This window comes from Fundulus heteroclitus, unplaced genomic scaffold, assembly GCF_011125445.2.
Source record: "Fundulus heteroclitus isolate FHET01 unplaced genomic scaffold, MU-UCD_Fhet_4.1 scaffold_46, whole genome shotgun sequence".
Classification (NCBI taxonomy): Eukaryota; Metazoa; Chordata; class Actinopteri; order Cyprinodontiformes; family Fundulidae; genus Fundulus; species Fundulus heteroclitus.
The window spans coordinates 139474-167342 of record NW_023396879.1 but is presented as its reverse complement, the minus strand read 5'-3'; the positions used below and the strand labels follow the sequence as shown (position 1 = coordinate 167342).

Below are 27869 nucleotides of genomic sequence, written 5' to 3'. Positions count from 1 at the left end.
CGGCTCAGCCTCCACGGTCCGGTTCTGGGCCTCCATGGTCCGGTTCTGGGTCTGAAGCGCTGCTCTGGACCACTGGAGGTGCAGCTGTGTGGTGCGAGAGCTCCACCTGGTGGCCTGACTCAGGAAAGGAAACGTGGCACTAAAACCGTTTCAGGGTCAAGATCAAAGGTTCTGGAAGGATCCAGAAGAAGCTCCAACGTCATGAACCACAGCATGGAGCTCCTCCATCAATCCATCCATCCATCCTTCCATCCTTCCATCCATCCATCCATCCATCCATCCTTCTTTCCTTCCATCCATCCATCCATCCATCCATCCTTCTTTCCTTCCATCCATCCATCCATCCATCCTTCTTTCCTGCGGTTCTCATTGGTTTCCTGCGTGCTCCTTGTTCTGCTCTGAGGTTTTTAGTCTCACGCCCACATGACGGAACGCCCTTTATTTCCCACCTTGGGATGTTTCCTGAATGAGTTCTAGACCCGTTCTCCTTGTTTTTCCCTCCGGTGTTTGAACCGTGCTTCTCATCAAGCGGCTCGTTAACTCCAGGCTCGGTTCTGTGGTCACACAAAATGTTTCTTTAAGGATCTTTAGCGCAAAAACACAAAGTTCTGCTGTTAAAGTCTTAAAATATGTGAAAAATGGACTGAAGCAGGAATTCTGACCCGGTCTGTGTTAAAGGTCCATCTGGTCCGGTTTCTGAGGTTCTCTCCATCAGAACCTTTTTTCATAATTTTGATGTCTCTCCCTGTTCTCATTCAGCTCCTGGGACCAGTTCAACCCCTCTGCTCCGGTTCTGGCAGATCGGCCCGTCAGCGCCCGGACCTTCCGACCCGCTAAGCGATTCTTCCACAGCTTCACCCCCGCCTTCCGGTAAACCCGGAAACTCCTCCTGGTCTCGGACTCTGCGCCTCCATCCCGACGTGGACCTGCAGGAATATTGTTCTGATGACTTTCTGGGTTTCTCTATCGTTTCTCTGCATCAAATGACGGCATTAGCCTCGTTAGCGCCTTTAGCCTCATTAGCCTCGTTAGCGCCTTTATCCTCGTTAGCGCCATTAGCCTTGTTAGCACCTTTAGCCTCATTAGCCTCGTTAGCTCTGTTAGCTCCTTAGCCTCGTTAGCGCCTTTATCCTCGTTAGCGCCATTAGCCGTGTTAGCACCTTTAGCCTCATTAGCCTCGTTAGCTCTGTTAGCTCCTTAGCCTCGTTAGCTCCTTTAGCCTCGTTAGCGCCTTTAGCCTAGTTAGCCTCATTAGCATCATTAGCTCCTTTAGCCTCGTTAGCGCCTTTAGCCTAGTTAGCCTCATTAGCATCATTAGCTCCTTTAGCCTAGTTAGCCCCTTTAGCCTCATTAGCACCGTTAGCTGCATTAGCGCCCTTTTAACCTTGAAAGCACTGAAATATTTGAAAAGTTCTTCCGAGACGAGGCTCGGTAAACTTTTCTCTCCTGAATTGCAGAACCTCTGCAGAACCTCTGCTCCTGTTTGGGCCCATTTCTGTTCTGTTCAGCAGCACCAGGGTTCTCCTCAAAATAAAAGCTATATAAACTTTGTGTTAAGTACATTTAAAGAACCCCGTGTTAAAATTCCGTTTTCATGACGGATCCTCCACGGTTCCAGCTTTAAGGTAGACTTTATTGATCTCAGCAGAGAAATTCAGCTTTAAACCTTTTCATCTTCAGACTCTGAATGTGGGAACGTGTCGGCATGTAGCTTAGCTTAGCAGCCATCTTAACTAACAGCTGCTTGGAGGTTCTACTGTCTTTCCCATGTTGACACCAGGCTTGGCGTTCGTCGTGGATAACTCGGTGTCGTTAGGTCAGATAACGAGGTCCAAACGAGGAGCTGGAGCCGTTTTAAATGAAAACTCCTTTTTTTAGTCCTGATTAGTGCTGGAGTTCCGCAGCAGAACCGGGGGAACCTTTACATTTAACGTTCACTGAGGTGCATCGTCAGCAGAATCAGAACCTGAAGTACGTCTGGTCCAATGAGTTCTGACACCTGTTGAGAACCCGGTTCCTGTGTTTGCCTCTAATGTGGTTCTGCACGGTTCTTCTGAGCACCAGACGTCTGGGAGTGAATCCCAAACTTTACTGAAGTTTGGTTTCATTTCAGCGTTCGCTCGGCCGGACCCAGATCTGCACGTCTCAGACTGTGAGGACAAATGTTCCACAGAAAGTTCTGAACCTTTTTCTACTGGTCCGGTTATTATTTTAGCCGATGACTTTGGGTCAGAACTGGCTGGTGTTGGAAACTCATGAAACCTGCAGCAGTGTGAGCCCACATCACTAAGCAGCCGCCGCCGTGCCTCGCTTAGTGATGCGTGGCGCTGACATGGAGAACCGGAGCGGTTCTGGTGTCCGCAGCTCCTCCAGCCTCCCTGACCCGGTTCACGTCCCGCCTCCTCTCTGGTCAGGAGGTGCAGCTTTCTCCTCGTCTGGCTCCCTATGCCTGCTAATGCGAACCATTTCAGACCTTTTCTGATTCCATCTCTTACCTTCTGACGACCGGCAGGCTGGTTCCAGCGCCGGTCCGACTGCAGCGGAGCCATTTTTAGGCTCAGAGGTACGGAGTGAGTGAGGTTAGGGTTAAATCATTTCTGTTAAGCTTCCTAAAATAGAGTAAATTAGGCAGAGACAGGAAGTTGTGATGGCGGGTGTGAAGTGAAGGAAAGTAGCTTTAATGGAGTCACAGATGGAGGGTGTGAATACTTCTGCAGCTTTTTTACATCTTTCCCCGACAGATTTAGGCTGATTTTGGTTTTATTCCACAGGATAAATACAACAGAATCATAATTCACCACCACGTCCCCTTTAGCGCCACAAACACACCAACTTCTCTGGAATAAACACGTCTGACCGTTAAAGATTTGCTCGTTAGTAACGATAAGAGCCGGGAGGCCGGCTGGGTGCTGAGGTCCAGGTCCACATCTGACCCGACCAGAACCAGAGCTGCTCATCCCGTCCAGCCGCCACTGAGCGTCTGAGACGATGGAGCGAGAGTTCAGCCGCAGAATCACGCTTTCATGCTCCTTATGGAGCCGTTTGGTGCAAACAGCTTCTAGAACTTTCCTGATTAATTCAGAGCTTCAGATTTAAACGTTGCAGATCCGTCAGACGGGTGGATGCGCAGGAACAGGTGGACCTGCTGGTACAGAACCGTTCCTGTATGAGGAAAGCGGTGAAAAGGCCCATTTTGCTGCTGGTTGGAGCTAAACTGCATCGTTTCTACGGCGCCGTCGCCTCTTTTCACGCTTTAATGTTTCTGTGTTGAATATGAATATAATATAACGAGCAGCTTTCTAATGAATGTTCTTGTTCTGGATGTGCCTGCAGCTCTGCTGCAATCTGAGCAAACATGGCCGCCGCCGCCGCAGCTTTAATGATTCTCAGATTTCTGTGCAGAAATAAAGACTTGAAGCATCGTTGTGTTGCGTTTGATTTACTGGAAGGAAACAAAGAGGCCAGACAGCAGAAACAGCTTCAGGTTTGTTCTCTGGGAGCTTCTTCACAGCTCAGTCCTGCTGCCTCTGGGAGGCGCTCCGTGGGGAGGATCCGGATTACAACCCGGGGACTCTGCTCCCGTCTCCATGGCAACAGCCTCCGGAGTCAGGGCCGCTCGGTGACGTCTGAGGACTGCTAGGCACAGCGAGGCACAGCGAGGGCACGCAGCAGACTGACGTCTGTCTTTAGAGCGCTGAGATGATGGTTGATGGTTCAGGAGACGCTCATTGGTCAGGTGGTCCAGAACGTTCTGACCCGAACGATCTGACCAACGCCGCTCTGATCCGGCTGGGCCAGCATCAGTGACAGATGAGCGTCCTGAAACCAGAACTTCAGCCTGCGGCCGTCATAAAGTCTCTTTGTCCAGTTTCCTAAAACACTTCAGCTAAAATCGCAGAATTAAATGATTGGTATAAATATTTTTCTACATTTCCATGCATGAGTTTAAAATGGTTCTGCTCCCCCCACCATCAGTCCCTCCCGCAGGTCCAGTTCATTCCTCTTTGGGGTAATGATGCACCGGCTGCTCCACCTCGATCACCTCCTCCACCAGGTTACGGATCTCCTTCACACAGTCCGGCAGCTGGACCGCAGGACCGTCCCCAGCAGGCGGACCGGTCGCAGCAGCCGCTGGTTCTGCTGCCGTCTCCACAGTCGCCCCGGCGCCGGCCTCCACGCCTCCATCTTCCACGCCTCCGTCTTCCACGCCTCCATCTTCCACGCCTCCAGCTTCCACGCCTCCATCTTCTCTCACAGCTTGCGTCTGAGCCTCAGAGGAGGGCTCCTCAGCTGAGGGTCGCTCCTCAGCTGAGGGTCGCTCCTCAGGTCTTTCCCCCAGGCTCACAGAGGTCTGCACGTCCTGCAGGAGCTCTGAGGTTTCTGAGATTCCTGCTGTGGACTCCAGCTCAGAGCGTGGAGACTCACTTCCCACAGACACGTCCAGGGAGTTGGGGTCTGAGGCGGTGAGGGACTCCGTCTCCACCTTGAGCTCCAGGCCGACGTCTTCTGCCTCTCCGCCACCAGAGGGCGCCTCTGGCTTGCCTCCTGCCTTCAGGCTTTGCACCGTTTCCTCGCTGCCGGCTGCAGGTTGGGGTCCTGGTTCCTCTGCTGAAAGCTTCTCGGCTTGGTTGGCTGCTTCTGGAGCCAGACCTCCTGCAGCAGCAGAAGGTCCAGAAGAAGCGGTATCCACCTCGTCTTGATGATCTGCTCTCTGGGTTTCTGGCTCAGCTGCTGTTTCTGGTTCTGTTTGGACCGAAGTACGATTCTCCTGGATCTCTGCGGCGTCTCCTGACTCTGGCGGCACGGCGGTCTCCAGTCCTTCTGCCTTCAGCGTTCGGACGGCGTCTTCCGCTTCAGCAGCCGGCAGCTCTGCCTCCGGACCGCCGGCGTCCATCAAGGTCTGGCTCTCCTGCGGCGCCTCCTTCTCCTTCCTGCCACTGAGGGGCAGGCCGTTGGTGGCCAGAGGAGACGGAGGGCTCTGTGAGGCGGCTCTGACGGAGGAGGCCGGGGCCAGGGTGGGGGTGCTGGGCGTGGAGACGGAGGAGAGGCTGCCGCGGCTGTTCCCGGTGAACAGGTTGTGTTTCTTCAGGCTGGCGGCTTCCTTCACCACTGCAGGAGAGAACAGGAGAGTCAGCGTGTGGAGGGAGGACACCTGTGAGGCGCTGCCGTCACCTTTCCTACCTCTGGAGGCCTCCTGGTCCAGGATCTGCAGCAAGATGTTTTCATAGACGTTCTCAATGTGGATGAAGTTGGAGTAGTCGGCGTAGATGGTCTGTTCCAGACCCTGAAGCTCCTGGGAGGCAACAGAAACAATTTAATGAAATTTTATTAATATTGCGGCAATTCACAATCACATCATCTCAAGGCTCTTTCTAAAGTCAGCTTCCATCAGATCCTCCAGGTTGGTGAGAAAGTTTCCTCTCTAAGGAAACCCAGCAGGTTGCATCAAGTCTCTCCAAGCAGCATTCACTCCTCCTGAAAGAGCGTAGAGCCACAGTGGACAGTCGTCTGCATTGTTGATGGCTTTGCAGCAATCCCTCATACTGAGCATGCATGAAGCGACAGTGGAGAGGAAAACTCCCCTTTAACAGGGAGGAGAACCTCCAGCAGAACCAGAACCAGGCTCAGTGTGAACGCTCATCTGCCTCCACCCACTGGGGCTTAGAGACGACAGAGCAGAGACACAGAAAGCTCAGAAGCTCACATTGACCCAGGAGTACTTTCTATGTTAGAGAAGACAGAGCAGAGACACAGAAAGCCCAGAAGCTCACATTGACCCAGGAGTACTTTCTATGTTAGAGAAGACAGAGCAGAGACACAGAAAGCTCAGAAGCTCACATTGACCCAGGAGTACTTTCTATGTTAGATGGTAATAGTGGATGATCTGCCTCCCCTGATGATGTCACAGCTAATAGAACGCCAGACCAGGTGTACCTTCTATGAAGGGACAATTACAGAGAAGAAAAAGCTAAAAGCTGAAATAACAACAAACAATACAGATTGGAGAGCAGTAGGAGAACTCAGCAGAGAGAGAGAAATAGACCCTGATGTCCTCCAGCAGCCTAAGCCTATAGCAGCATGACTATAGAGGTAGCTCAGGGTATGAGCCACTCTGACTATAAGCTTTGTCACAAAGGAAAGTTTTAAGATTAGTCTTAAAAGTAGACGGGGTGTCTGCCTCACGGACCAAAACTGGGAGTTAGTTCCACAGGAGAGGAGCCTGATAGCTAAAGGATCTGCCTCCCATTCTACTTTTAGAGACTCTAGGAACCACCAGCAGACCTGCAGTCTGAGAGCGAAGTGCTCTGTTAGGAACATACGGGGTAATCAGAGCTCTGATGTATGATGGAGCTTGATTATTAAGGGCTTTATACGTTAGAAGGAGAATTTTAAATTCTATTCTTGATTTAACAGGAAGCCAATGAAGGGAAGCTAAAATTGGAGAAATTTTCTCTCATTTAAATTTTTTTATCAGAACTCTTGCTGCAGCGTTTTGGATCAGCTGAAGACTTCAAACCCTGAAGGCGGAGGCCGGTTCTGTCTAGGCGGCCATGACGGTTCTACATGGGATCCCAGTGATGCTCAGAGGCAGAACCCTGCAGACGGACCCGTCCACCAATCAGAGCAGAGCTGAACAGCAGCGGCTGCAGTCTTACGGCTTTGCAGGAGTCCGCCAGGTTCTTCTTGATGAAGGGCAGCGTGATGGAGACCAGGGCGTCCTGGAAGATCCTCTTCCTCACCGTGCTGCTGTCATAGTCGTATTGCTGCAGGGAGACGAGGTCAGAGGTCAGCTTTATATGCGCCCCCCCCCCCCCCAGCAGAGAACCCGGGTCCTCTCCACAGAAACCGACCTTCAGGACTCTGTGTTTGGCTTTGTCGATGACGCCGGCGGCAGTTTCAGCGTTCTCCTCCACAGCTTTCTTCACCATCAGCTCGAAGGTGTACGCTGCGTTCTCAACCAGCTGGACAAGGCAGACCATGAGGATCAGAGCAGATCTACTGGATCTGATCATCTACAGCAAACTTTAATGAAACGTCACGATGTCCCGCTCTACTCCTGCTTTACTCAGATGGAGCTCAGTACCTGCTGCAGGTCGATCTGAGCGCCGTGCGTCACGGCGGTGATGGTGGAGAAGTCGAACCGCTCCTGCAGGTCCTTCAGCTTGTCCTGCAGGGAGCCGATCTTCTCGTAGCAGCTCAGCAGGTTCGGTCTCGCCATCTCACCCAGAGCCTGAGGGGCAGAAGACGCGGTTAGGTTCTACGTGTTGAAGGTACCACCTGGAGTCCGGTACGGCGCTGAGAACCCACCTTTTTCAGCTTCTCGTTGTCCGCCCCCTGCTGGACGTCCCGACACACCTCGTCCATCTTGGTTTCGATCAGCTGTCGTCCTTCCAGGAAGCCGCAGCTGACGGGTTCCATCAGCTCCTCCAGGACGGAGCCCAGGTAGGGCTGGACGGACTCGGAGCACAGCCGCTCGGCGGGTTCTGAGACTTTGGCTGGAAGAACGAGGACGCATCAGAAGAGAACCTGCAGCTGGACTCGGGGGGTTCGTGCTGCTTCCAGACAGCTCGGTTACCTCGGACCTTCTCCTCCAGCTGCTGCCTGGTGTTGAGGATCTGGTCCATGTCAGAGTTCATCAGGAAGTCCTGCTCCTGGGCCGACGTCCTGCACTCCTCCTTCAGGGCCGACAGTCCGGCCAGCAGATGCTCCTGGACCAGGAAGTACGCTTCCTCCATCGCCTGAGAAGACACAAAGTTAAAGGCCCGACTGTCCTCCAGAGTTCTCCAGGATTCCAGGTTCTGACAGAACTCACAGAGAACCAAAGTCTCTTCCTCTCCGTCTTCTTGGCTTTGAGGCGAGGCAGCAGCTCTTTGCCCAGCCACGGGAGCAGCTTCTCCATCACCAGGTTGGCCAACACCTGAGAGCAGACAACAGTCCAAGACTCAAGGTCTCAGGTAGACCTTCAACATCTGAGGATCACCGAACCAAACTGGGTCCACCCAAGTCGGGTCATCGCTAGCCAACACTTAGTAAACAGGACTCGACGGGGAAAGTTGAGAAACTTTAAGGAACTCTGAAGTTCTAAGGAGAGTCGTAGATTTACACACGGCGCTAAAAGTCCTTCAGAACCGTTTATAAACGGCAGCAGATTCCAGGATCGCCGGTTCAAAGAGCTTCAGAAGCTACATAGGTTAGTTACTCTAAAAGTAACTATAGTTACTCTTAAATTTACCAACAGTTACCTTAAAACATAACTATAGTTACTTTAAAATGTAACTACAGTTACTTTAAATGTAACTATGGTTACTCTTAAATTTTCCTAGTTACATTAAAACATAACTATAGTTACTTTAAAATGTAACTACAGTTACTTTAAAATGTAACTACAGTTACTTTAAAACGTAACTATAGTTACTCTAAATGTAACTATAGTTACTTTAAAACATAACTACAGTTACTTTAAAATATAACTACAGTTACTTTAAAACATAACTACAGTTACTTTAAAACATAACTACAGTTACTTTAAAATGTAACTACAGTTACTTTAAAACATAACTACAGTTACTTTAAATGTAACTATGGTTACTCTTAAATTTTCCTTGTTACATTAAAACACAACTATAGTTACTTTAAAATGTAACTATAGTTACTTTAAAATGTAACTACAGTTACTTTAAAACGTAACTATAGTTATTCTAAAACATAACTACAGTTACTTTAAAACATAACTATAGTTACTTTAAAATGTAACTACAGTTACTTTAAAACATAACTATAGTTACTTTAAAACATAACTATAGTTACTCTAAAAGTAACTAGTTACTGTAAATGTAACTACATAACTATAATTTCTCTCAAACGTAACTACAGTTACTTTAAAACATAACTATAGTTACTCTAAAAGTAACTAGTTACTGTAAATGTAACTACATAACTATAATTACTCTCAAACGTAACTATAGTTACTCTAAAACTGAGGTGGATGGTAGAAATCTGGACGGGGCTGTGTGATCCCAGACTCCCATCCTAACCAGTTTTAAAAGGTTTTCTCAGTGGATCAGATCTGCATCCTGCTGAAAGGTTCTGGACTGAGCCTAACAGCCGGGTCAGCGGAGGAATATCCAGCATCTTCCTGTTTGAAGCAGAATAAAAGACTAAAGTCTTTGTGTTGGAGGGGCTGCAGCTGCCTCTGACAGGATAAGCAGACCATAAAGAAGCTGAATGCTGCAGCTAAACCAGCATCACAGCTTCTGATGCGTGACTCTGCAGGCGTGGTGTGAAACCCGACGCCGCCGTCATTCCTCGGCTCTGACTGAGCTGCTGCCTCACGTAGAAACTATGAGCAGCGGCGGGGTTTCCCCCCCCGTGTTCACGGCCGGCAGGAAGCGTGAGCTAACGCTGCAACAGCTTCCTGCTGCGAGCCAAACTTCCTGCAGCCACAAACAACAACAGACACAATGGAGCGCTCCAGAACCGGATTCCTGGCCGGATCCAGAGGGAGACGCAGCTGGAGGAGCCTCCAACCATCTGAGGAAAGCACCGCCGAGCAAAAACCAGAGCCGGGATCAAACTTCCTGCTGAAGACGGAACTTTAACCGTCAGGAAAAGCAACATTTCTCTGAAATTTAAACCAACTTTATGTGTCTACCAACTTTGGAGGCCAGATGGACACCTGAACATCTGTCAGCTGGACACAGTCCTGAACGCGATGGCAGGTCCTTACGTTTAAATCAAAGGCCTTCACGGTCATATAGTCAGGATCATATATCCATTTAAAGAATAGTTTGATTTAAGCATCACATTAAGAACTTTATGATGTTCAGTTAAAGTGAATAAAAAGCTGGGGAATGATCTAAACTAACTAAACGGTGTTTGGTGCAGGGAACCAGGGCAGATTATAATTTGCCCTGAGCTGCGTCTGCAGGCTCATCAGATGAAAGGTTAAGGAGGAGCACCAGATCCTGTGATCCCGTCTAAACACGACCAGAACATCTGCTTTCTGTCTGCTGCTTCATCCACATGAGGAGACGATCTCTGGGTAAACATCTACATAATCTCTGTGTAATCTACATAATTGGTGTTTTTCTCTGCTGTGTTTAGGCCACCTGGCCCTCAACCCTCATCTCTGCTGTTCCGCCCTGCAGCAGAAGGTTCCTGGCAGACGGCAGCAGGAGAACCAGAGCGCGTTGAAACCAGGCAGGAGCCGCTGACGGAGACGTACCCGCACGTCGCTGCCGATCAGCATGTCCCACACCTGGTATCTGCCGCCGTCCTGCCGGTAGAGCTGCACCGCCTTCAGGAAGGCCTGGACTTCACACGTCTTCTTCTTCAGGAAGTCTGCGGACACAGAGGACAGAGAGGATCAGGCCGCCGGGTCGTCCGCGCGCCGCGTCGGCATCGGCTTCGGCTGGGGCGAGCCTGTCGCCATGGCAACTGGAGGGAGACTACTTCACCTTGAGCTGCGATGCTGTGCAGCAAACATTGGTAAAAAAAAAAAAAATCAGCTACCGGCTGGTTTCATGCTGCACAGATTTAAATCACCTGGAGCCGAGGCGCTTTGCTGCTGCGACATTCAGGAGGAATCTGCTCAGTGATTTTTATCTGTATTCCTCGTCTTTTATGTAAATGCTTAAATGAAAGGATGTTTCATTGTTCTGTTTCTGATGATTAAATGTTTTTTTGTTTGTTGTGAAGTCTCCTGTAACTCCTGAGATTCTTGATCTCAGCGCGACTTTCCAGGGAGGATGAAGGCAGATATTAAATAATAATCAGCATAAAACAGCAAACTGCTGGAAGGACGTTTTTCTTTAACGTTCCTCTACAGACGACGGCAGGAGAGGACATCCAGAAGCTCCTGGTCCATCTGCAGCAGATGGACCAGGAGCAGCAGGAAAGACAAAACATGGTTTTAGCTTCCTGAGGAGAGAGCGGTCACTTTAGGGTTAACTCTAACCCTAACCCATTAAGACGATCCAGAGATCATCAGAAATTCAGGTTTTAGATGTTTTACATTTTCTGCCTTTAGTCGATTAATAATCAACTGAATCCGAACCGTTTCTGCTGCTAAGTAACAGGACATAAAACATCAACCAGGACCGAGAATAATGGGAATAAACTCAGCTCCCCTTTAAAGGAAAACCCAAACAGTCTTTGTTCAATGTTAGAAACCATCAGTGTTTCTGAAAACTGCTGCAAAAAAATTCTATTTACTCTAAAACCACATTAAAAACTGCCAAATTATCCATTTGTTGTTTTTCTTTCAGTTAATTTTTTCATTTTCCATTTACCCCTAATAACCAGTTTTTCTGTACTTTTAATAAACAGTAGTTCATATTTAAAGGTTTCAGTCGAGCTTCTGGAGTTCTGGTTCTGTTCAGATGGATTCAGCGACTGATGGCTCCCCTGAGCTTATATTTAGTAATGAAACCCATGGATTTATATTCAGGAAAGATGCATAAAACCTAAAAACTGTTCATCCTTCTTGGTTTGGTCACCAAACGGTTAAAGCAGCACGTCTCCACCGGCTTCCCCACCTTGGTTCTGGTGCTTGATGCAGTCCGACAGGATGGAGATGAAGGCGGCCTGCTTGGCCTGCTGCCTGAAGCAGAAGTACGAATCCCTCCTGTAGGGCAGACGCAGGTAGACGGGAAACTGCCCCGGCATTCCCGACAGAGGAGGCGCAAACTCCTCCTTCACACCTGCAACTGAAGAAAGAGTCCAGGTGAGCTTCTCCATCAAACCCGCTGCTCACGCTTCACGCCACTTCCTGTTTCCTGTCGATAGGCAGAGGATTGTTTTACCGTTTCTAACACAGATTATGAATCCTAACTGATCTCCTTTCTATAAAACGTCTGTGTTCAGTGTTTGATTTAGAAACGCCCGGCGAATCTCAACTATCTGACCTGGATCCCCTCCCAGTCATCCTCTCAGCTTCCTTGTTTTCCAAACAGAAGAAGAAGAAGAGCTGCAGACACATACATCAATCACCAAGCCTGCAACCTGCATTTGGATCGAATGTTTATCCCAAACATGCAAACCGAGAAAGACGAAGAGCTGGTTTTTCCACACCAGCACAGGACAAGGGTTTGGTTTCATTTCAGCAGATATGCTCAGCTTTCCTGCTACAGAGTTCCTGCACAGATCTGCAGATGTTTGCACAAACCCCTCCGCAGATAGGAGACGACCTCTGACCTCAGTGACCCCAAAGAGAAAACTCGATCTGAAGCATTTTATCAGAGAGGTGGAGGGGGGGGGGGGGGGGGTATTGCTGCAAGTCAAATCCTGGCAGGTTTAAACAGATCAAACTGTCTAATTTCCTGTAAACTGACACGTAATCATGTGTCACTGCTGCAACGACAATGCAAATCAAAACTAAGGTGATCATTTAGAAGATAAGGAAACCAAAAAGCCTCAATATTCAATATTTAATTACTTTTGATAGACACATGTGCACAACTTACAAATAATAAAAAAAAATGACAGAAGTTGACTTCAGATTCATTTTTATTACCATGTTAAGACCAGATGTTTTCTAGTTTTTGTATAAAACTAAAGACTCATTATTAGAACCCAGAAAACAGAATTCATCTAGAACATCAATACATAATTCTGAACTTGCCATCAATAAATCTAAAGAGACATGTTGGCATCAGGTTACATCTGACTGTAAAACTGAGTGTCATCAGCATAGAAATAATCATTTCTATGCTGATGTTGAATGATCGGGCCTAAAGGCATCATGGGAAGGGAAAGGAAGGGGACCTTTTATATTTAAAGAACTAAAAATGTATGTCTACTTTCAGGTTTCAGAAGACACAGAAAGACAAAACATTTTCATGAAATTGTCCAAATGTATGTAAAATAAGACCAGCTTTCAGCCTCACGATAAAACAAAAGAGCATGAAAACAAATAAGCCTCTTTTTTAACTTTGTATTTAAAACCATTTCTCAGATTAGAATGAACCAAGAGTCCCTTTGAAGGGGCCTTCAGGGCCACAGGCTGCAGACGCCTGGTGAGATGATGCTTATTGTTAAAGCCGAGCTAAATGCATGCAGGAACCACGTCGGTCACCAACTTTGCTTTAACCTGCAGAAAGGAAAGGTGCAGAAAGACCAGCGTGTGATCCGAGGTTCTACTCACCGCCGTCATCAGGATAGCATCTGTTCACCATTTCCATGTAGGACTCCTCTGTGGTCAGAACGGTGCCCCCTGTAGGCAGCAGCTTGTAAAGCGAAGGAGCTCCTTTCATGTAAGACTGACAGCAGAACAGCATCGGCGTTACGACCAAGCAGGCAGAACTTTCTGATGGTTCTGACGGTACCAGGGCGGTCGCTCGCTCACCTGCAGGCTTTCGTGACACTCCAGGGAGTAATTGGCTCTCACCACGACGTACCGCTCCCTCCACTTCCTGGTTTCATCAAAGTAACGGACGCCCTCCTCGTAGAGAACGATGGCCTCCTCAGGAGCCTCCTGATGGAGAAAACAGAGACTTAGAGAGGAAGTGGTTAGAGGGAGCCATCCGCGTGGGAGGGGTTAAGATTCCCTCCATCAGGAGTGCATCGCCCTGCAGAGACTCTACAGGCCTCAGTTAGGTTAAATGTCAAAGATCATGATCCTGAAGCAGCCTGGCTGCTTGGGAGGGTTGTAGGAGAAAGTCTCTTGTCTCTGAGAACAAGATGGCAGCAGGACTGAGTTAGCAGAGCTGCATCTGGATGAAGGAGCTGCAGGACAGAAAGGCGCTGGGCAGATGTTGGGTCTCCGCTCCAAACCAGCAGATCAGCACAAACACCTCCTGCTGATGGTTTGGCCGTCTAGAGGCTACTCCAGAGTCAAACAGGAGACCCAACAGAACGACCCAGAACACAGCGGCTGATCTGGATCCCTGAAATATACAGGAATTAATGTGCCGTAACGGCCTAGTCAAAGCCCAGCCCTTAGCCTGTAGCGTGTAACCTGTGCAGGAACAAATGTCGACACTAAGCCTGGAGGAGATCCGTGTTTCTGCTCCACGTTCATCACTTATTCATCAGAGCTCATCGACCTCTGCTTCCATCTTCCATCTGGGAATTCTCCTCAGCATCCCATCAGCGTCCCACTCTACATTTAAAGAGCCGGCCGGCTCCGTGCAGACGCCCCGCCAGACGTACCTTCTGCCTGAGCAGCTGCGTGATCTTCTTGTTCTGCTCCAGCTTGTCCTCCACCTGGGCGAAGCGGGCCACGGCGAACTGCTTCCTGTAGTACGGAGCGAACTCCTTCAGCTCGCTTAGGGCCTGATCTGCACCGACACACAGAGAGGAGAGGCGTGAGAACCAGCAGCCATTAGGCTCTAAAAGCAGATCTTCCTCTTCCTCGCAGCCGTTAGCGGCGAGGAAGAGGTCCTGATGCTGAGCGCTGCGGTTTCCCCCGGACGCCGGGAGGTCAGATTACTCTGCAGAGTCAGAAACACGAAGCAGGAGGACAGCGAGAGGAATGAAAACCCAGATCAGAACCGAGTCTGCTTCAGCGTGCCGAGCAGAGCGATGCCGGGTCGAACCGGCCCGTCCTGGCCGGGTCGGCGCCGCGTCACAGAGACGCACGCGCCCATCGATCATCCACACACCTTATCTCAGAGAACAGACTTTAAAATCCTTCTGTTAGTCTATAAATCCCTGAATTAGCTCCTAAATCCATCACAGACTTGTTATCAGGGCATCAACCCTCCAGACCACTCAGGTCTTCTGGCTCCAGCCTGCTCTGCAGAACCAGAACCAGAACCAGAACCAGACATGGAGAAGCAGCATTTAGTTCCTATGCTCCAATTATCTGGAACAAACTTCCAGAAAATTGTAAAAGTGCTGAAAGCCTGAGTTCCTTTAAATCAAGATTAAAAACACATTTGTTCAGGATTTTAACTGTTCTAGTTAACTGAATCACCACTAGTGTTTTTTTATGTTCTATTTCTTATCTACATTTTATTCCTACTTGCTTTTATTCTGTTTTATTTTGCTATATTTAAGTCATGTAAGGCACTTTGCGTTGTCTTTGTACTGAATTGTGCTATATAAATAAAGTTGCCTTGCCTAGAGGAACCTAGAGGAACTTAGAGGAACTTAGAGGAACCAGTTAAGCCGACAGCCGTGATTCTGGGCTGTGGGAGGAAGCTGGAGAACCCAGAGAGAACCCACGCATGAACAGGGAGAACACGCGACTCCACGCAGGCTGGGATTTGAACCCGGGACCTGATTCAGGCCTGATAGATCTGCTTCAGTTCAGACTGGATTAATGACCTCATTTATTCAACAGATAAATAACTGGAATCACATTTATTTTGACTAGAAGCCAGTTTAAAAAATAAAATTCACTCAAAGTTTGTTTCTTCTGCTGCTTTTAAATGAATTTTTGTAAAGCTGAGCTCCAGAATGAGGCTAAAAACGTCTGACTTTAATTTATTCAGCATTAAAACATTTATAAAACATATAAAACATTTAAATAAAGTGTTAAAGGAGGGCGTGTCTGTTCAGATGAAGGTCAACCAGCACACAGGAAGGATTCTTGGTCCGTTCAGGTTTTCCGTACCGGATCGGAACATTCGGCCCAAAAGGTGTCAGAACCTTTCCTGTCAGCTGGAGACGAAGGAGAAGAAACCGGAGGAGGTTCTGAGTTGGGTTAGAAAGAAAATTTGGAACTCTTTTAAGTTCAGAACCCGACAGAAACAATTTCTGGAATTTTCCGGGTTCTGCCATAATTTCCTGTACATCTGAACAACATGTAGAACCAACATGACCCGGCAGCTTGCAGAACCTCCTCCAGCAGCAGAACCTCCTCTAGCAGCAGTGGGTTCTGCCCGACTCCATCGCTTTCTCTCCGTGTTCTGGAGAAGTTCTGGTCCACAGACGTTTGTCTCTCAGCATCTTTTTAATTCTAGCTGAGGTTCTGGACTTTGACTGGACCACGGTTTGGACCGGGCTTCTGCTTCCAGCCGATCCGTTGTAGATTTAGCGCCGTGTTCTGGATGGGTGTTCTGCTGATGACCCAGTTTGGACCGGGCTCACCTGGGACCTCTGGAGGAGGTGACTGTTCAGGGATTGTTCAGTGGTTCTGATCCGGTGAAAAGCGTCTCAGCAGGGAGGGGAAGAGTAGCGGCGCCTCCTCAGCAGAACGTCGGCTGGTATTTGGATCGTAAAACGATGCGAACGCTCCAGGCAGAGGTCAAATATCCTGCTTTGTCCTGCAGACACTCAGTACATTTCCAGCTGTGACTCTGAGCTGAACGTGTTTCCACCAGCCTGAGATCTTATCAGCAGCGTTCACAGGAACATGAAGGACGACAGCAGCGGAGCAGGCAGGGGGCCCCAGGCAGGGGGCCCCAGGCGGGGGGCCCCGGGCGGGGGGCCCCGGGCGGGGGGCCCCGGGCTGGAACATCGTTACGGTTCTAAACTGACGTTCAGGAGCCTGAAGCTCCTCGGCTCACTCCTGTAAACCTCCACGGAGCTGAATCCTCCAGCTCTGCCGTCTGGGAGGAGCAGCCAGGGGCCTCCAGGGGCCTCCAGGGGCCTCCAGGGGCCCAGGAGTCGACACTTGACTCTGACTCGGGTTTGGTCCGGCTGACAGTCAGCAGTCATAGCGGCCTGCAGCACTTTCTGCTGCCAAAATGGACCATTTGATTTATTAGCTACTCAACCCTTTATTCTACCAACGTTTTAGCAAAACTGCAAGTTTTTAAGAAAAAAAAGAACTCGTGCTCTCTGGACTACAGCTGGGTCTGCGTTGTGATTGGCTGGGAGGATGTAATGACTCATATTAACCTACATGATAGAATGCAAAGGAATGAAAATTATTTTATTCTATTGAACTTTTTATTGACACTTTTTTTCTCGTTGTTTGGGAACAGCAGAAGACTTTTCCTGACCCAGATAGGAGAATTAGGTCTAAAATCAATTATTCATTTCAATTTGGAAATCCATTAATTAATTTTATTAATACCGAGCAAGCGGTGGACTGCCACTGTGGGAACGCCCCGCTCTACCACTACCCTAATAATAATAATAATAATAATAATAATAATAATAATAATAATAATAACACATTTAAAAACCAACTGGGTCCTCTGCTCCAGCTGCGTTTAACATCAGAAGCTGTTTTCTCTCCACCTGAACTGCAGCAGCACCAGAAAGGCGCCCTGCTGCGCTCCAGCAGGTAAACGTGACGTAATCGGGTCACCTGGGCGACTCATGACGGGCCGAGGAATCTCAAACATTCAGATCCATCTGTACCCGCTGGCAGCGATCCTTCACCAGTTCAGATTTCTCTCTGTCAGACTGCAGCAGGTCAAGCTCTGCAGGTTCTTCTTCTGTAGGAGCAGAAACAACCTTTTCCCTTTTCTTCCATCGCCAGCAGGCCTGAAAACATCACCTCCGTCTGGAGCTGTGGGCCTAAACTGTTTCAAGCTCAATTCCCACCAAATGTAACGGATCGTTTCCAGAAACACGTCCTCAGCTTCACGGCTGAACATGCCTGAGTCTGCAGATGTTACGCTCCATCATCTCCTCTGGTGCACAGCCAGAGACGGCGGCGGCGTTCTGATGCCGTCATGTTCCCCGTGGGAAACGGTCCTCAGGTTCCCGTTAGAACCGACTCCAGCTGGGTGCACCACGCTCCGCTGACCTCAGCACAACACAGACGGCTGTGGTTCCTTTTTATGTTTGCAGGAATTATCCTGAAAGGCGGTGAAAAGTGAAGATTCATGGGTCGCCTCTGCTGTTTGTGTAGAAACGCTCAAAGTGACGCCTCGGTGGAGCCAAACGTGGAGCAGCTAGACGGCTGGATACGGGTGGAGCGCCTCATCCTGCGCAGATTTAGAACTTTAGCAGAGAGTGTTATTTAAAAATAAAATGCAATCAGCTGTGAAGATCCGATTGTTTGAAACAATGCAACTGTCTCCAGTTTAACTGCAACACTGAGCAGTGGTCACCAACATGTGGCCCGCGGGCACCAAGTGGCCCCTGAGGGCCCCATGTGGGGCCTGTTCTAAACGTGTGCTGCATCTAAAACCTGTTACTCTTCCTGTTTATTCACACCTACATTTATATAGATTTAAAGACAACAATAACAAAGCATGAAAAAAGTGTTTATTTTACGTAAAGTTAAGGTGAACTCTGACCCCAGGTACAGGTAACCCTTAGCTCTCAGGTTCAGGGCTGGTGCCGCTGGTCCAGAAGAACCCGTCTGTCTGCTGGAACCAACGTTTCTGGAGCAAACGGCCTTCTTCCCAAACAGCAGCTGCACTTTGCATCTCTGCAGGCCTCCCTGTTCTCTTCCTGCAGTGCCGAGCGCTCCGGATCCGGAAGGTTCCTCCTGAGTCCCTGCAGAGGCCGAGTGGAAATCCTGCTCCCACTCTTGGGACGCTGATTGCCATCTCCGGACCAGGGAGACTTCAACTACAGGTAGGAAACGTCCTCTGACCCAAACAGCAGCAGCAGCAGCAGCAGGACGCTGAGATTTCCAGAAAATACTTAAAGAACAAATTAAAGGTTGTAGAACCCTAAAAAAGAAATTAGAACCAACTTTTTTGTTTAAAATCTCTGTTTTGTAGAAGGCTGGTGTTTTACTGGCAGCTTCTGCTCTCTGCCAGCCACTGGACTCGCACCGTGGCTGGAACTGGTCCTGCATGCAGAACCTGTCATGCATGCAGAACCTGTCATGCATGCAGAACAAAGGAGAACATGCAAGAGGCTTCATGCATAGAGAACCAGGTTAAAGCTGAACGTTGGAGCTGAGCTGCATGAAGTGGGAGCGAACTTTCTGACTAACCTGGAGGATCTGATGGTATCTCACTCTGGGATGACGTGTAACAGGATTTGGTGCTATATAAATAAACTTAAATTTAATTTTATTGAACTGAACCAGCCTGCTGACCTACTTCTGCACAACATGCAAACAGAAACGCTGCTGCAGGTTTCATGATGAGTTCTGCAGCTGCTGAGACGAGTTGAAGGAAAACGTTTCATCCGTCAGCTGGTTTACACACACACACACACACACACACACACACACACACACACACACGCACACACACACACACGCACACACACACACACACACACACACACACACACACACACACACACACACACACACACGCACACATAGACACACACGGTTGCAATGATCTCATCTGTTTAGGGCTGGCCAGGCTGAGCTCAGTCCTCACAGGAGATTTGAATAAAGACGACGTGGTTCATGCAAAACATCTGCAGCAGTAATTTGCTTATTCTGCTCTCCTTCAGGTTTGATATAAAAAAACAAAACTGAAAAACGTGGAGATGCACTTCCAGAGGAAGTCTGAAGCTCAGACATAAAACCTTTTCAGACGTTTTGGAAACTTTGGTTTCATGTTTTTCTGCAGATTTGATTGTTATTCCTTTTCCTCGTCTGTTTTTATTTTAATATGAATCACAGCCAAAGCATCCGAGCGGAAAGATGATGCCATTTGAAAACAGAGCGATAAAAAGACTCATTAAAACTATAACAGCTTATTTTCTGCTGCTCTCACATTAACTCAGCGATGATCCGCCCCCCCCCCCCCCTCCTCCTCCTCCTCTGGCTGGAAACCACACAAACGCCAATTAGGTCCAAATCAGCAGCAGACGGCGCAGAGAGCACAGAAAGTGAAGCGCCAGCGCTGCTTTATGGAGGAAAATGGGCCGGGCCGGGCCGGACGCCCAGCGCCTGGAAAAACACGGCAAACAGGAAAAATGTCCCCAAAATATGAAATTATTCGAGCTTCTTTCATTCTGGGTGATATTCGTGTGATCTCAGCGTCAGATTTAGCCTCGTTGACCCTAACGGCTCTGCAGCAGAAATGATCCGATCAGGAGGAGTTCTGGTCCGGGCGGACCTACAGCTGGAAGCATCCCACAGTCAGAACAGCGGAGGTCGGTGGGCCCCGGGCCCCCGAGGTTCTGGGGACCCGAAACATTTCTGACTTCCACCCGCAGCTGAAATCCCACATTTACATACAGCTTCCTCACAGTCTGACGCTAAATCCAACCGGATCGGGTCGATTCTGAGAGAAACAACCCGATGATGAAGTCACAGATTTGTGAGCTTCTGAATTAATTCACATCATTTGAGTTTAACAGAAGCACAAAGGTTGATGTAACTTAAAGGCAACAGCAGCAACGCTTCCTTTCACGGCATCATGAGCTCCAACGGTCTGCTGGGTCCGGTTCACCCAGAGGCCTCCGTCGCTTTAAATAAGCATCAATCACAGCGTTCAGGGAGGAGACGGGTTCTGTGTCCCAGAGACGAACCGGTTCTGGTCCAAAACGTGAGAATCAACCCCAGAAGACGGTGAGACGAAGCTGGCCTGAACTTCATCATCCACAGCGAAACGGGTCCTGGACCGACCTGGGCTGGAAGGCCGCTCAGCGAGGAAGAAGCCAGAGTAGAGTTCACTGATGACCCTGATAGGTGGAGACATGTCCTCTGGTCCGATGACAGAACCAGCCTGTCCTCTGGTCCGATGACAGAACCGGCCTGTCCTCTGGTCCGATGACAGAACCGGCCTGTCCTCCACATGGACGACGTCCCTCAGGATTCGCCACAACGTGTCTTCAGGACAACAAAGTCCACCTTTGTAGAGCGGACATGTCCTGATCTCAGCTCCAAGGAAAACCAGGGCCAGAGCTGAAAAGGTGTGAGCAAACCTGACCCGGTTCTACCGGTTCTGTCAGGAGGTTGTTGAGGGGAACCCGTCTTAAGGCAAGGCAAATTTATTTCTGTAGCACATTTCAGTACAGAGACAATGCAAAGTGCTTTACATGATTAAAATATAGGGGAAAAAACAGAATAAAAGCAAGTAGGAATAAAATGTAGAAACAAAATAAAACATGAAAAATAGAAACTAAAAGCAAACATTAAAAACAGTTGGACTATAAAGCTGAACTAATGATGTTTCAGTAAAACAGTTTAAAAGTGGAAGGCGATCCTAAACTAAAGTGATTTTAACAGGACTTAACAGCACATTCACCGTCTTTCTCTCATTATTCACATGTTTGACGAGCAGAAAGAATCTCGCCGGTCCTCTCCGACCCAAAGCAGGAGCCGTTTGGTCTGAAAATGGCCGACAGTGAGGTTGGATAATTATCTGCAGGCAGTCGCAGCATCAGACCTCGTTGTTTAATGGATTTTACTGCTGTCCTCATTAATCCTCTAAACTTCCTGCGATCTTCCACCAGGAGACCTTCAGCTTTACAGAAACTTCAACATTTGGTCTGAAAACCTTTAAAGGTTCTGATGCTCAGATCTCTGACTCGGGTAGGAAGCTGCTAATAAAGGACGAGCCGTCATGGATTTATGGCTCCTGTCACCCAGAGGTTCTGCTGGGAACCGGGCTCAGACCGGCTGGATCTGGGCCTCTGACCCCAGAACCACTCAGGATTTATGATACAAGCAGCGACCTGCAGAACAAAGTGACCCGAGGACAGACGTCTGCAGCCGCTCACACAGAACCGCTCCCTGGATGGACCCGTCAGAATGGATCGTGGTTCTGCACAGGGTCGGGTCTACACCGGTACCGGGTTAAACCTCTCAGTGACGGTGGTTCTGTAGCCGCCGGTCATTCTGGATCTGACTGCTCTGGGTTCAGCCGGGCGGTTCCCTGGTCCAGACTGCGTCACACAGGGAGCAGCGTTCTGGAGCCCGTTGGACCCGAGCCCATCCTGAACTGAAGGAATGTGAGTTTCACTGAGAGGACCTGCTCTTCCCCCCCGACATGAACGACGACGAAAGGTGCAAAGTTCTGCCTTTAAGCTCAGAACCCGACCCGGATTCAGCTCGTCCAGTCAGAGGCACGGCGGGCCGGACGGATAGCGGTCAGTACCAGGAAAGAGGAAAGACAAGAACCTGATAATAAACTGGAGTTTAAATGAAATCCAGAAAGTCAGATTCACCCATTCTCCCCGGTTTCCACGTCTAAAAACGTGTTTTTATAAACAGACAAACACATAAAACGCTGCTTTATGCAGTAGAACCGTTGCTTTATGCAGTAGAACCGCTTTATGCAGTAGAACCGCTTTATGCAGTAGAACCGTTGCTTTATGCAGTAGAACCGTTGCTTTATGCAGTAGAACCGTTGCTTTATGCAGTAGAACCGCTGCTTTATGCAGTAGAACCCGTTGCTTTATGCAGTAGAACCGTTGCTTTATGCAGTAGAACCTGCTTTATGCAGTAGAACCGTTGCTTTATGCAGTAGAACCGCTGCTTTATGCAGTAGAACCGCTGCTTTATGCAGTAGAACCGCTTTATGCAGCGTAAAGGGCAACGGATCTCAGACACGGACCCAAATATCACAGAACCTCTGGACTGGGGTTCTGTGGAGAGTCTGTGAGCAGTGAACATCATCTGTGATGAAGCAAAGCTTTCCATGGAATAGCTGATTGGAGCGGAACCGAGACGGGACCAAGACAGAACCTCACTAAACAGACGAGTCAAACTGTTCACGGAGAACCCGCTAGAACCCGTAAGAACCAGGCTGGACCCTCAAAGTCAGGATGCAGCGACACGGCGCTGCTACCACTGCTCCTCCTCCTCCATGATCACAGAGTTTGGGCCCCATGGCACACACTCAACATTTTTTATGAAATTAATCGTTTACTGAAGCTCCTCGCATGACCAAAACCCAACAGAACCAATCAGAACCAATCAGAACCGTTAACGCTCCACATGGAGCCCAGAGCATGCTCAAAGGGACGATCCTGCAGAGACCAGACACCCTCTGGCTGATTTTTGACATTATGAGGTGTCAGCTGATCAAAGGGTGATGGTTCTGGTAGGTTCTGGTGCCGCTTTGACTCTGGTGGCGTGACAAAGTTCTGATTTTCTCTTCTTATAATTAAAACTCAGGAGATGTGAAAGCTTCTATTCATGAGAAGGAAAGAAAGTCACTGTGACGCTGCAGGAAGTTCCTGCGGCCCAGATGACGAGCCAGAACATGTCCACGCATGTTTTCACACACGCCAACATGTAAACAGACCAGGTGGAAAAGTTTCCACTGTGGGAACCGGTTTCTCCACAGAACCGTCCGTCACGTTCCCAGATCAGCGGCAGAAAACTTCCCCAGTCAGACGAAACAAGAAGAAGACCCGTTCAGAGTTTCTGGGTCACCGGACCGGAAATACCTGAGAGGCCGAGCGGGTCGCTGAGACGGAGAACCGGGGACAGAACCCGGCCCAGATAAGACGGTGATCCTGTTACCTGCAAAAAGAGAACTAGAAATAAGTCACATTTTCTTGAAATGAATGTATTTGTCCTTGATTTGAGCAGGTAAATAAGATTATCTGCCAATGGAATGAGTATTTTTACCCCTAAAATAAGATAATTAGACATACTGTACTTGAAATAAGATGATGGAGATAAGTTGTTACTATTTTAAGTGTAAAAATCTTATTCCATTGGCAGATAATCCTATATACCTGCTCAAATTACGGACAAATTCCCTCATTTCAAGAAATAATTTCTTATTTTGAGTTCTATTTTTGCAGTGTTACCTGCTGAAGGACAGGTGAGAGCGACATGTGACCCAGTAGAACCTGAAGCTGGAGGTGTGAAGCATTCCTGGGATTCCTCTGCAGATTTCACGGCTCGCCCTCCGGGTCCCTGGCAGGTTGTGAAATCAGCCAGACGACCGAAACCGTCCAGAAAGTCGAACAAAAAGGGCGGCCGGAAAGATGGCTAAGTGACCCGAACGGGAGAAGTTCTTCCTCCATCAGTGTCTCCATTCATCCATCCTTCCCTCCATCTGTCCATTCATCCCTTTCTTCATACCCAACCAACCAACCAGTTCTGAGCAGAGCAGATTATAAGTTACAGTCTTTATCAGGACTGGAGGAAAAGGGAAAATAAAATTAAAATATGATCATCTCTGCTCTTATTCCATGATCTAAAAGCTCCATCCATCTTTTCATTCATCCATCCTCTTTTTTCCTCCTTTGTTACTCATTAAATCCTGAAAAACTGAAGAGCTTTCTGTAGGAAATTAATTGTTTTTTTTATTTCCATCTAAAAATGAGCTAAAAACAGCTTCTTTATCGTCTGGAGGGAATTCAACTCTCAACCGAAACACCGATCTGAGTGAATCTCTGTGAATCTCTGGGATTTCTGGCCGGGCGTCGCTGAGCAGCAGAGCCGGTCTGACGTGGGCTTTTAAAGGTCCGTCAACATTCCTGATGCCGGCGGCGTTGCTGCCGCAGCGACACGCCGAGAACACGGCCCGCAGACCAGAACCAGCGCTCAGCTCGGTTCTGATGGGCTCCCAGCAGAACCTCAGAGCTGCAGCTTCCTTTCTTTGTGAAAGCCTTGATTTCCCACAGCTCCTCTCCACCCGCCTGGATTTCTGAGGCGTTGTGTCATGGCAGCTGGAGGCCGGAGCGAAAACAAAGAGCTGGAAGGCCAGGATGAGGCCAGCTGCTGCAGACGGGCTGACGACGAGCTTCACTGCGATAAAGCTTCTCATTACGGACCTCACCGCCTGGTTTGGTCCATAAATACACGCTGACAACAGAAAGGCGCCATGTGCATTCATGAATAAAAACTGATGTTTGATCAGTTAACATGAGCCACTCTGACCAGAAGCTTGGTCACCAGAAGGACCTGCAGGCTGGAGGACCTCAGCAGGAAGCTCAGGGAGAAGAGACAGAGAAGACCGACGGTCACTTCTAGGGGGGGGGGGGGGGGGGGGTCCTCAGAGGTCTCTTCTTCTGTGAAGAGCTGCTGGGTTTGGTGCAGGAGAAATGTTCAGAAACGTCTGAAGAACAGCAGCTGCAGTCAGGAGGAAGCGTTATGGCTGGGAGAGATGTTCTGCTGATGTTCTTCTCTCAGCCAGAACTTTGAAGAAGTTGTTTCCCCACAGCATGATGCTGCCGCTGCCGTGCTCCGCTGCAGGCCTGTAAATCCTTCTGGAGCCGGTTCTGTGGGACCAGGTCCAAAGCTTTCTGCTCGGTTGCATCAGACCAACCTTCCTCCACAGAGTTTTTAGGAGACTTCATCCAGGCTGGGAGGCAACCATCACCGAGCAGAAGGAGCCGCGGCGTCGCTGCCAGACGCCCTGAGAACGTTCTGATCCACGGTTCCATCGCTTATCCTGAAAATGTTTCTGTAACGTCTGACTGAGCTTTGCTGCTCCACGGAGCATTGCTTGGTCCTCTTCTCCTGACTGATACTTCTACAGAACCAGAACATCAGAACCTCTAGAACGGCTGGTTTGGACCCACAGCTTCTGTTTGATTCAACAGATTTTTCAGAGCCTCGTCAAACTATTTAAATATGCTGACATATTTTAAAGACTTTTGTTTAGAAGGAAAATGAGGATTGGGTTGAAAATCTGGGAAATGTTTCCTCTTTCCCTCCGACTAACGGACCGGCCCGGCGAGGGTGGTTCCATCAGCAGTGAAGCTGCTAAAGGAAAGGTTCTGGTAAAATGTGCCGTTTCACTGCCCGGTCCAACCAGAACCGGAGAACAACGAGGACGGAGAACGTGGGGAACCAAGGCGGACAACGAGTCCAGAAGGATTCCTGCAGGGGTTCTGGTTAAAGCCCGGCAGGAAGGTTCAGGTTCTGGATGCTGCCCCACATTCATCTCAACTAAAGGGTGTAACTTGTAGAACTTTGGAGCCGCTGACTAGAACAGAACCTGCAGAACTTTGGGTCCAGATGAAGAGCAGCCAGCCTTTCTACCAACATGCTGCAGGAAGCTGAACTGTTCTGCTCAGATTTAGTAAAACACGGACCCGGTTCTGGTCCAAACCCGGCTCAGTCCAGGCGGGACAGAACCCTGATCCGGATCAGCCACTACGCTGCTGAGGCCGTCAGAACCCACTGACGTCATGTTTGTGTGACGAACGGCACCGTTTAGACCCAAAACACGTCAACACGGCCGTCCTCTCCCGCCAGCCCGGACCTCTGGCACACGACCAGAACCCGACCAGAACCCAACCAGAACCCGACCAGAACATGACCAGAACCCGACCAGGACCCGCAGCGTTTCAGGGTTTCAGACAGAAAGTGCAGAAGAACTGGACCGGTGTCAGCTGCCAGAACCAGCTGACCCGGCCCCGCCCTGCAGCTGCATGTTTTGGCCCAAAAGAACCGGACCCATGCCGTCACAGTTCTGGACACGTCGCTGAAACCAGGCGGGGAAGGAAAAACCGACCAGCCCGACCGGGAAGCGCCGACGGGTCCAGGACTGTGGGGACGGAGGCCCTGGGCGGTTCTTACAGAACCCGGTGGGACCGCTCCGACCAGAACACACCAGAACCTCTCCTCCAACACAAACACGGACATGTTGTGAAGCGTTCACGTCAGCGCCAACAGAAAACATGTTTTACAGAACCGGGTCACCGAAGCCTGACACCAGAACCTCCCGCAGGTCCATCCTCAGCTAGAACCTTTTTTCTGTCGCTTCTGGTTATTTCTTGTTGCTGGTTTCCAACACAGACTACAGAACAGAACCCAGAGCACCAGAACCGCAGTCACACGGTCTACTGGGAACATTTTAGGCTGAAATGATCCGGTTTCAGACTACAGCAGGGAACTTTCACCGTGTTTGGCCCCCGGTGATAAGGCGACCCGGTTATCTGACAGGAGCCAGGAGTTGGCCCTCAGCATCATCAGCATGATCAGGTTCCTTCTGGCCCGGTTCCAGGCACTGGAAGGAGAACCCGGGACAGACCCAGAACTCTCAGGAGGAGATCCAGAACCTTTCCTCTCCACTGTCTGGACAGATCTCAGAATAATGAGCTTTCCTCTCTCTAAATAAGTAAAAAAGACTAAATGACTATGAAAGTAAAGGCAGCTGGTTCTGTGTGAACCGGGTCACATGTCTGTGCAGCAGAACCGGCAGAACGGTCCAACAACAGGTGCTGTTGTTCTGTCCGGTCCAGATGAAAGCCTCTTGTTCTCTGCAGACACACCCAGAACCACCGGGACTCTCCGGTTCCACTGATGGTCCCAGCAGACGCCCGCGGGCTCAGGAAGTTCCTCCGCGGAAATAAACGAAAAAAAAAAAAAAAACACGAAGCAACCGGCCGGACCGGTTCCAGAGCCGCCCGGTACCGGTCCAGATCTCCGGGGGACCGGTTCGGTCCCGCTGGACCCCGGAATCCGGGAGGACTCAGAGTTTAGAGGCGAAACCTGACGCGAACCGACGGGAACTTTGTTCTGAAGACGGAGCCGGTCCAGGTTTCCCTGAGCCCGGTGACACCGTCCGAACCGGGACCGCAGCGGTTCTTACCTTTAATGTAGGCGGACGTGGCTTCATCCAGGAGACTGGACGCGGAGACCCCCATGGTGCTGCTGACGGCTGCGGATCCACAGGTAGACTTCAGGTGCGGACTGGCTGCTCGGCTCTGGAGGAGGAGGAGGAGGAGGAGGAGGAGGAGGAAGAAGACCCGCCCTCCTCCTCCTCCTCCTGGTCTCCATCCTCCTGGAGGATCACCCAGGGACGCCCAGGCGGAAAACCAGTTTCGTTTTTAATCCCCACAGGTGCCTGAAACTCACTGCCGACCTGAAGGCAGGTATTATTATCAAAGAGTGACGTCACTCAGGTTCTTTTATCCAACCGTCCGTTTTCCGTCACGCTGGTCCCTTTTTTTAATCGACAAACACTCTAAGGACCAGAAACCTAAAATATAATTCAGGAATATTCAGAAACTACTTGAACTTTTATTTCCTTAAAATTCAGATGTTTGCATAAAAGAAGTCCATGTGATGATGTCATCGTCGTGTAAGCTCCTGATTGGTTATTTCCCAACATTTGAGTTGAATGGAGGCACACCTGAGACGCTGCTTCCGTGTGTGTCGTGATTTAAAAAGATAAAAGAATAAATTA

The 27869-nt window shown here is 49.3% G+C and overlaps 2 protein-coding genes across 3 annotated transcripts in view; one reads left to right on the top strand and one right to left on the bottom strand.

Moving 5' to 3' along the window:
- The window catches only part of kifap3a (kinesin-associated protein 3a), a 32288-nt gene extending 29037 nt beyond the window's left edge, over window positions 1–3251 (top strand). Inside the window, exon 21 of the mRNA XM_036131758.1 lies at window positions 760–3251. Within this exon, the coding sequence (XP_035987651.1) occupies window positions 760–874 (115 nt within the window). The 3' untranslated portion in view covers window positions 875–3251. The remainder of the gene's footprint in view (window positions 1–759) is intronic.
- Window positions 2658–27385, bottom strand: niban1a (niban apoptosis regulator 1a). Of its 2 annotated transcripts, none has more exons than XM_036131841.1 (14): window positions 27273–27385; window positions 14152–14279; window positions 13346–13474; window positions 13145–13259; window positions 11538–11708; window positions 10226–10341; window positions 7814–7918; window positions 7577–7739; window positions 7309–7496; window positions 7085–7231; window positions 6852–6962; window positions 6657–6764; window positions 5182–5293; window positions 2658–5109 (listed from the first exon to the last, which is right to left on the bottom strand). In XM_036131841.1, exons 1-14 carry the CDS (start codon window positions 27325–27327, stop codon window positions 3995–3997), a joined length of 2763 nt encoding a protein of 920 aa, XP_035987734.1. In that variant the 5' UTR covers window positions 27328–27385; the 3' UTR covers window positions 2658–3994. The 2 variants fall into 2 exon arrangements, with proteins under 2 accessions (XP_035987734.1, XP_035987735.1); XM_036131842.1 differs by having other exon boundaries at window positions 11538–11702.
- Window positions 27386–27869: the final 484 nt, after the last annotated feature.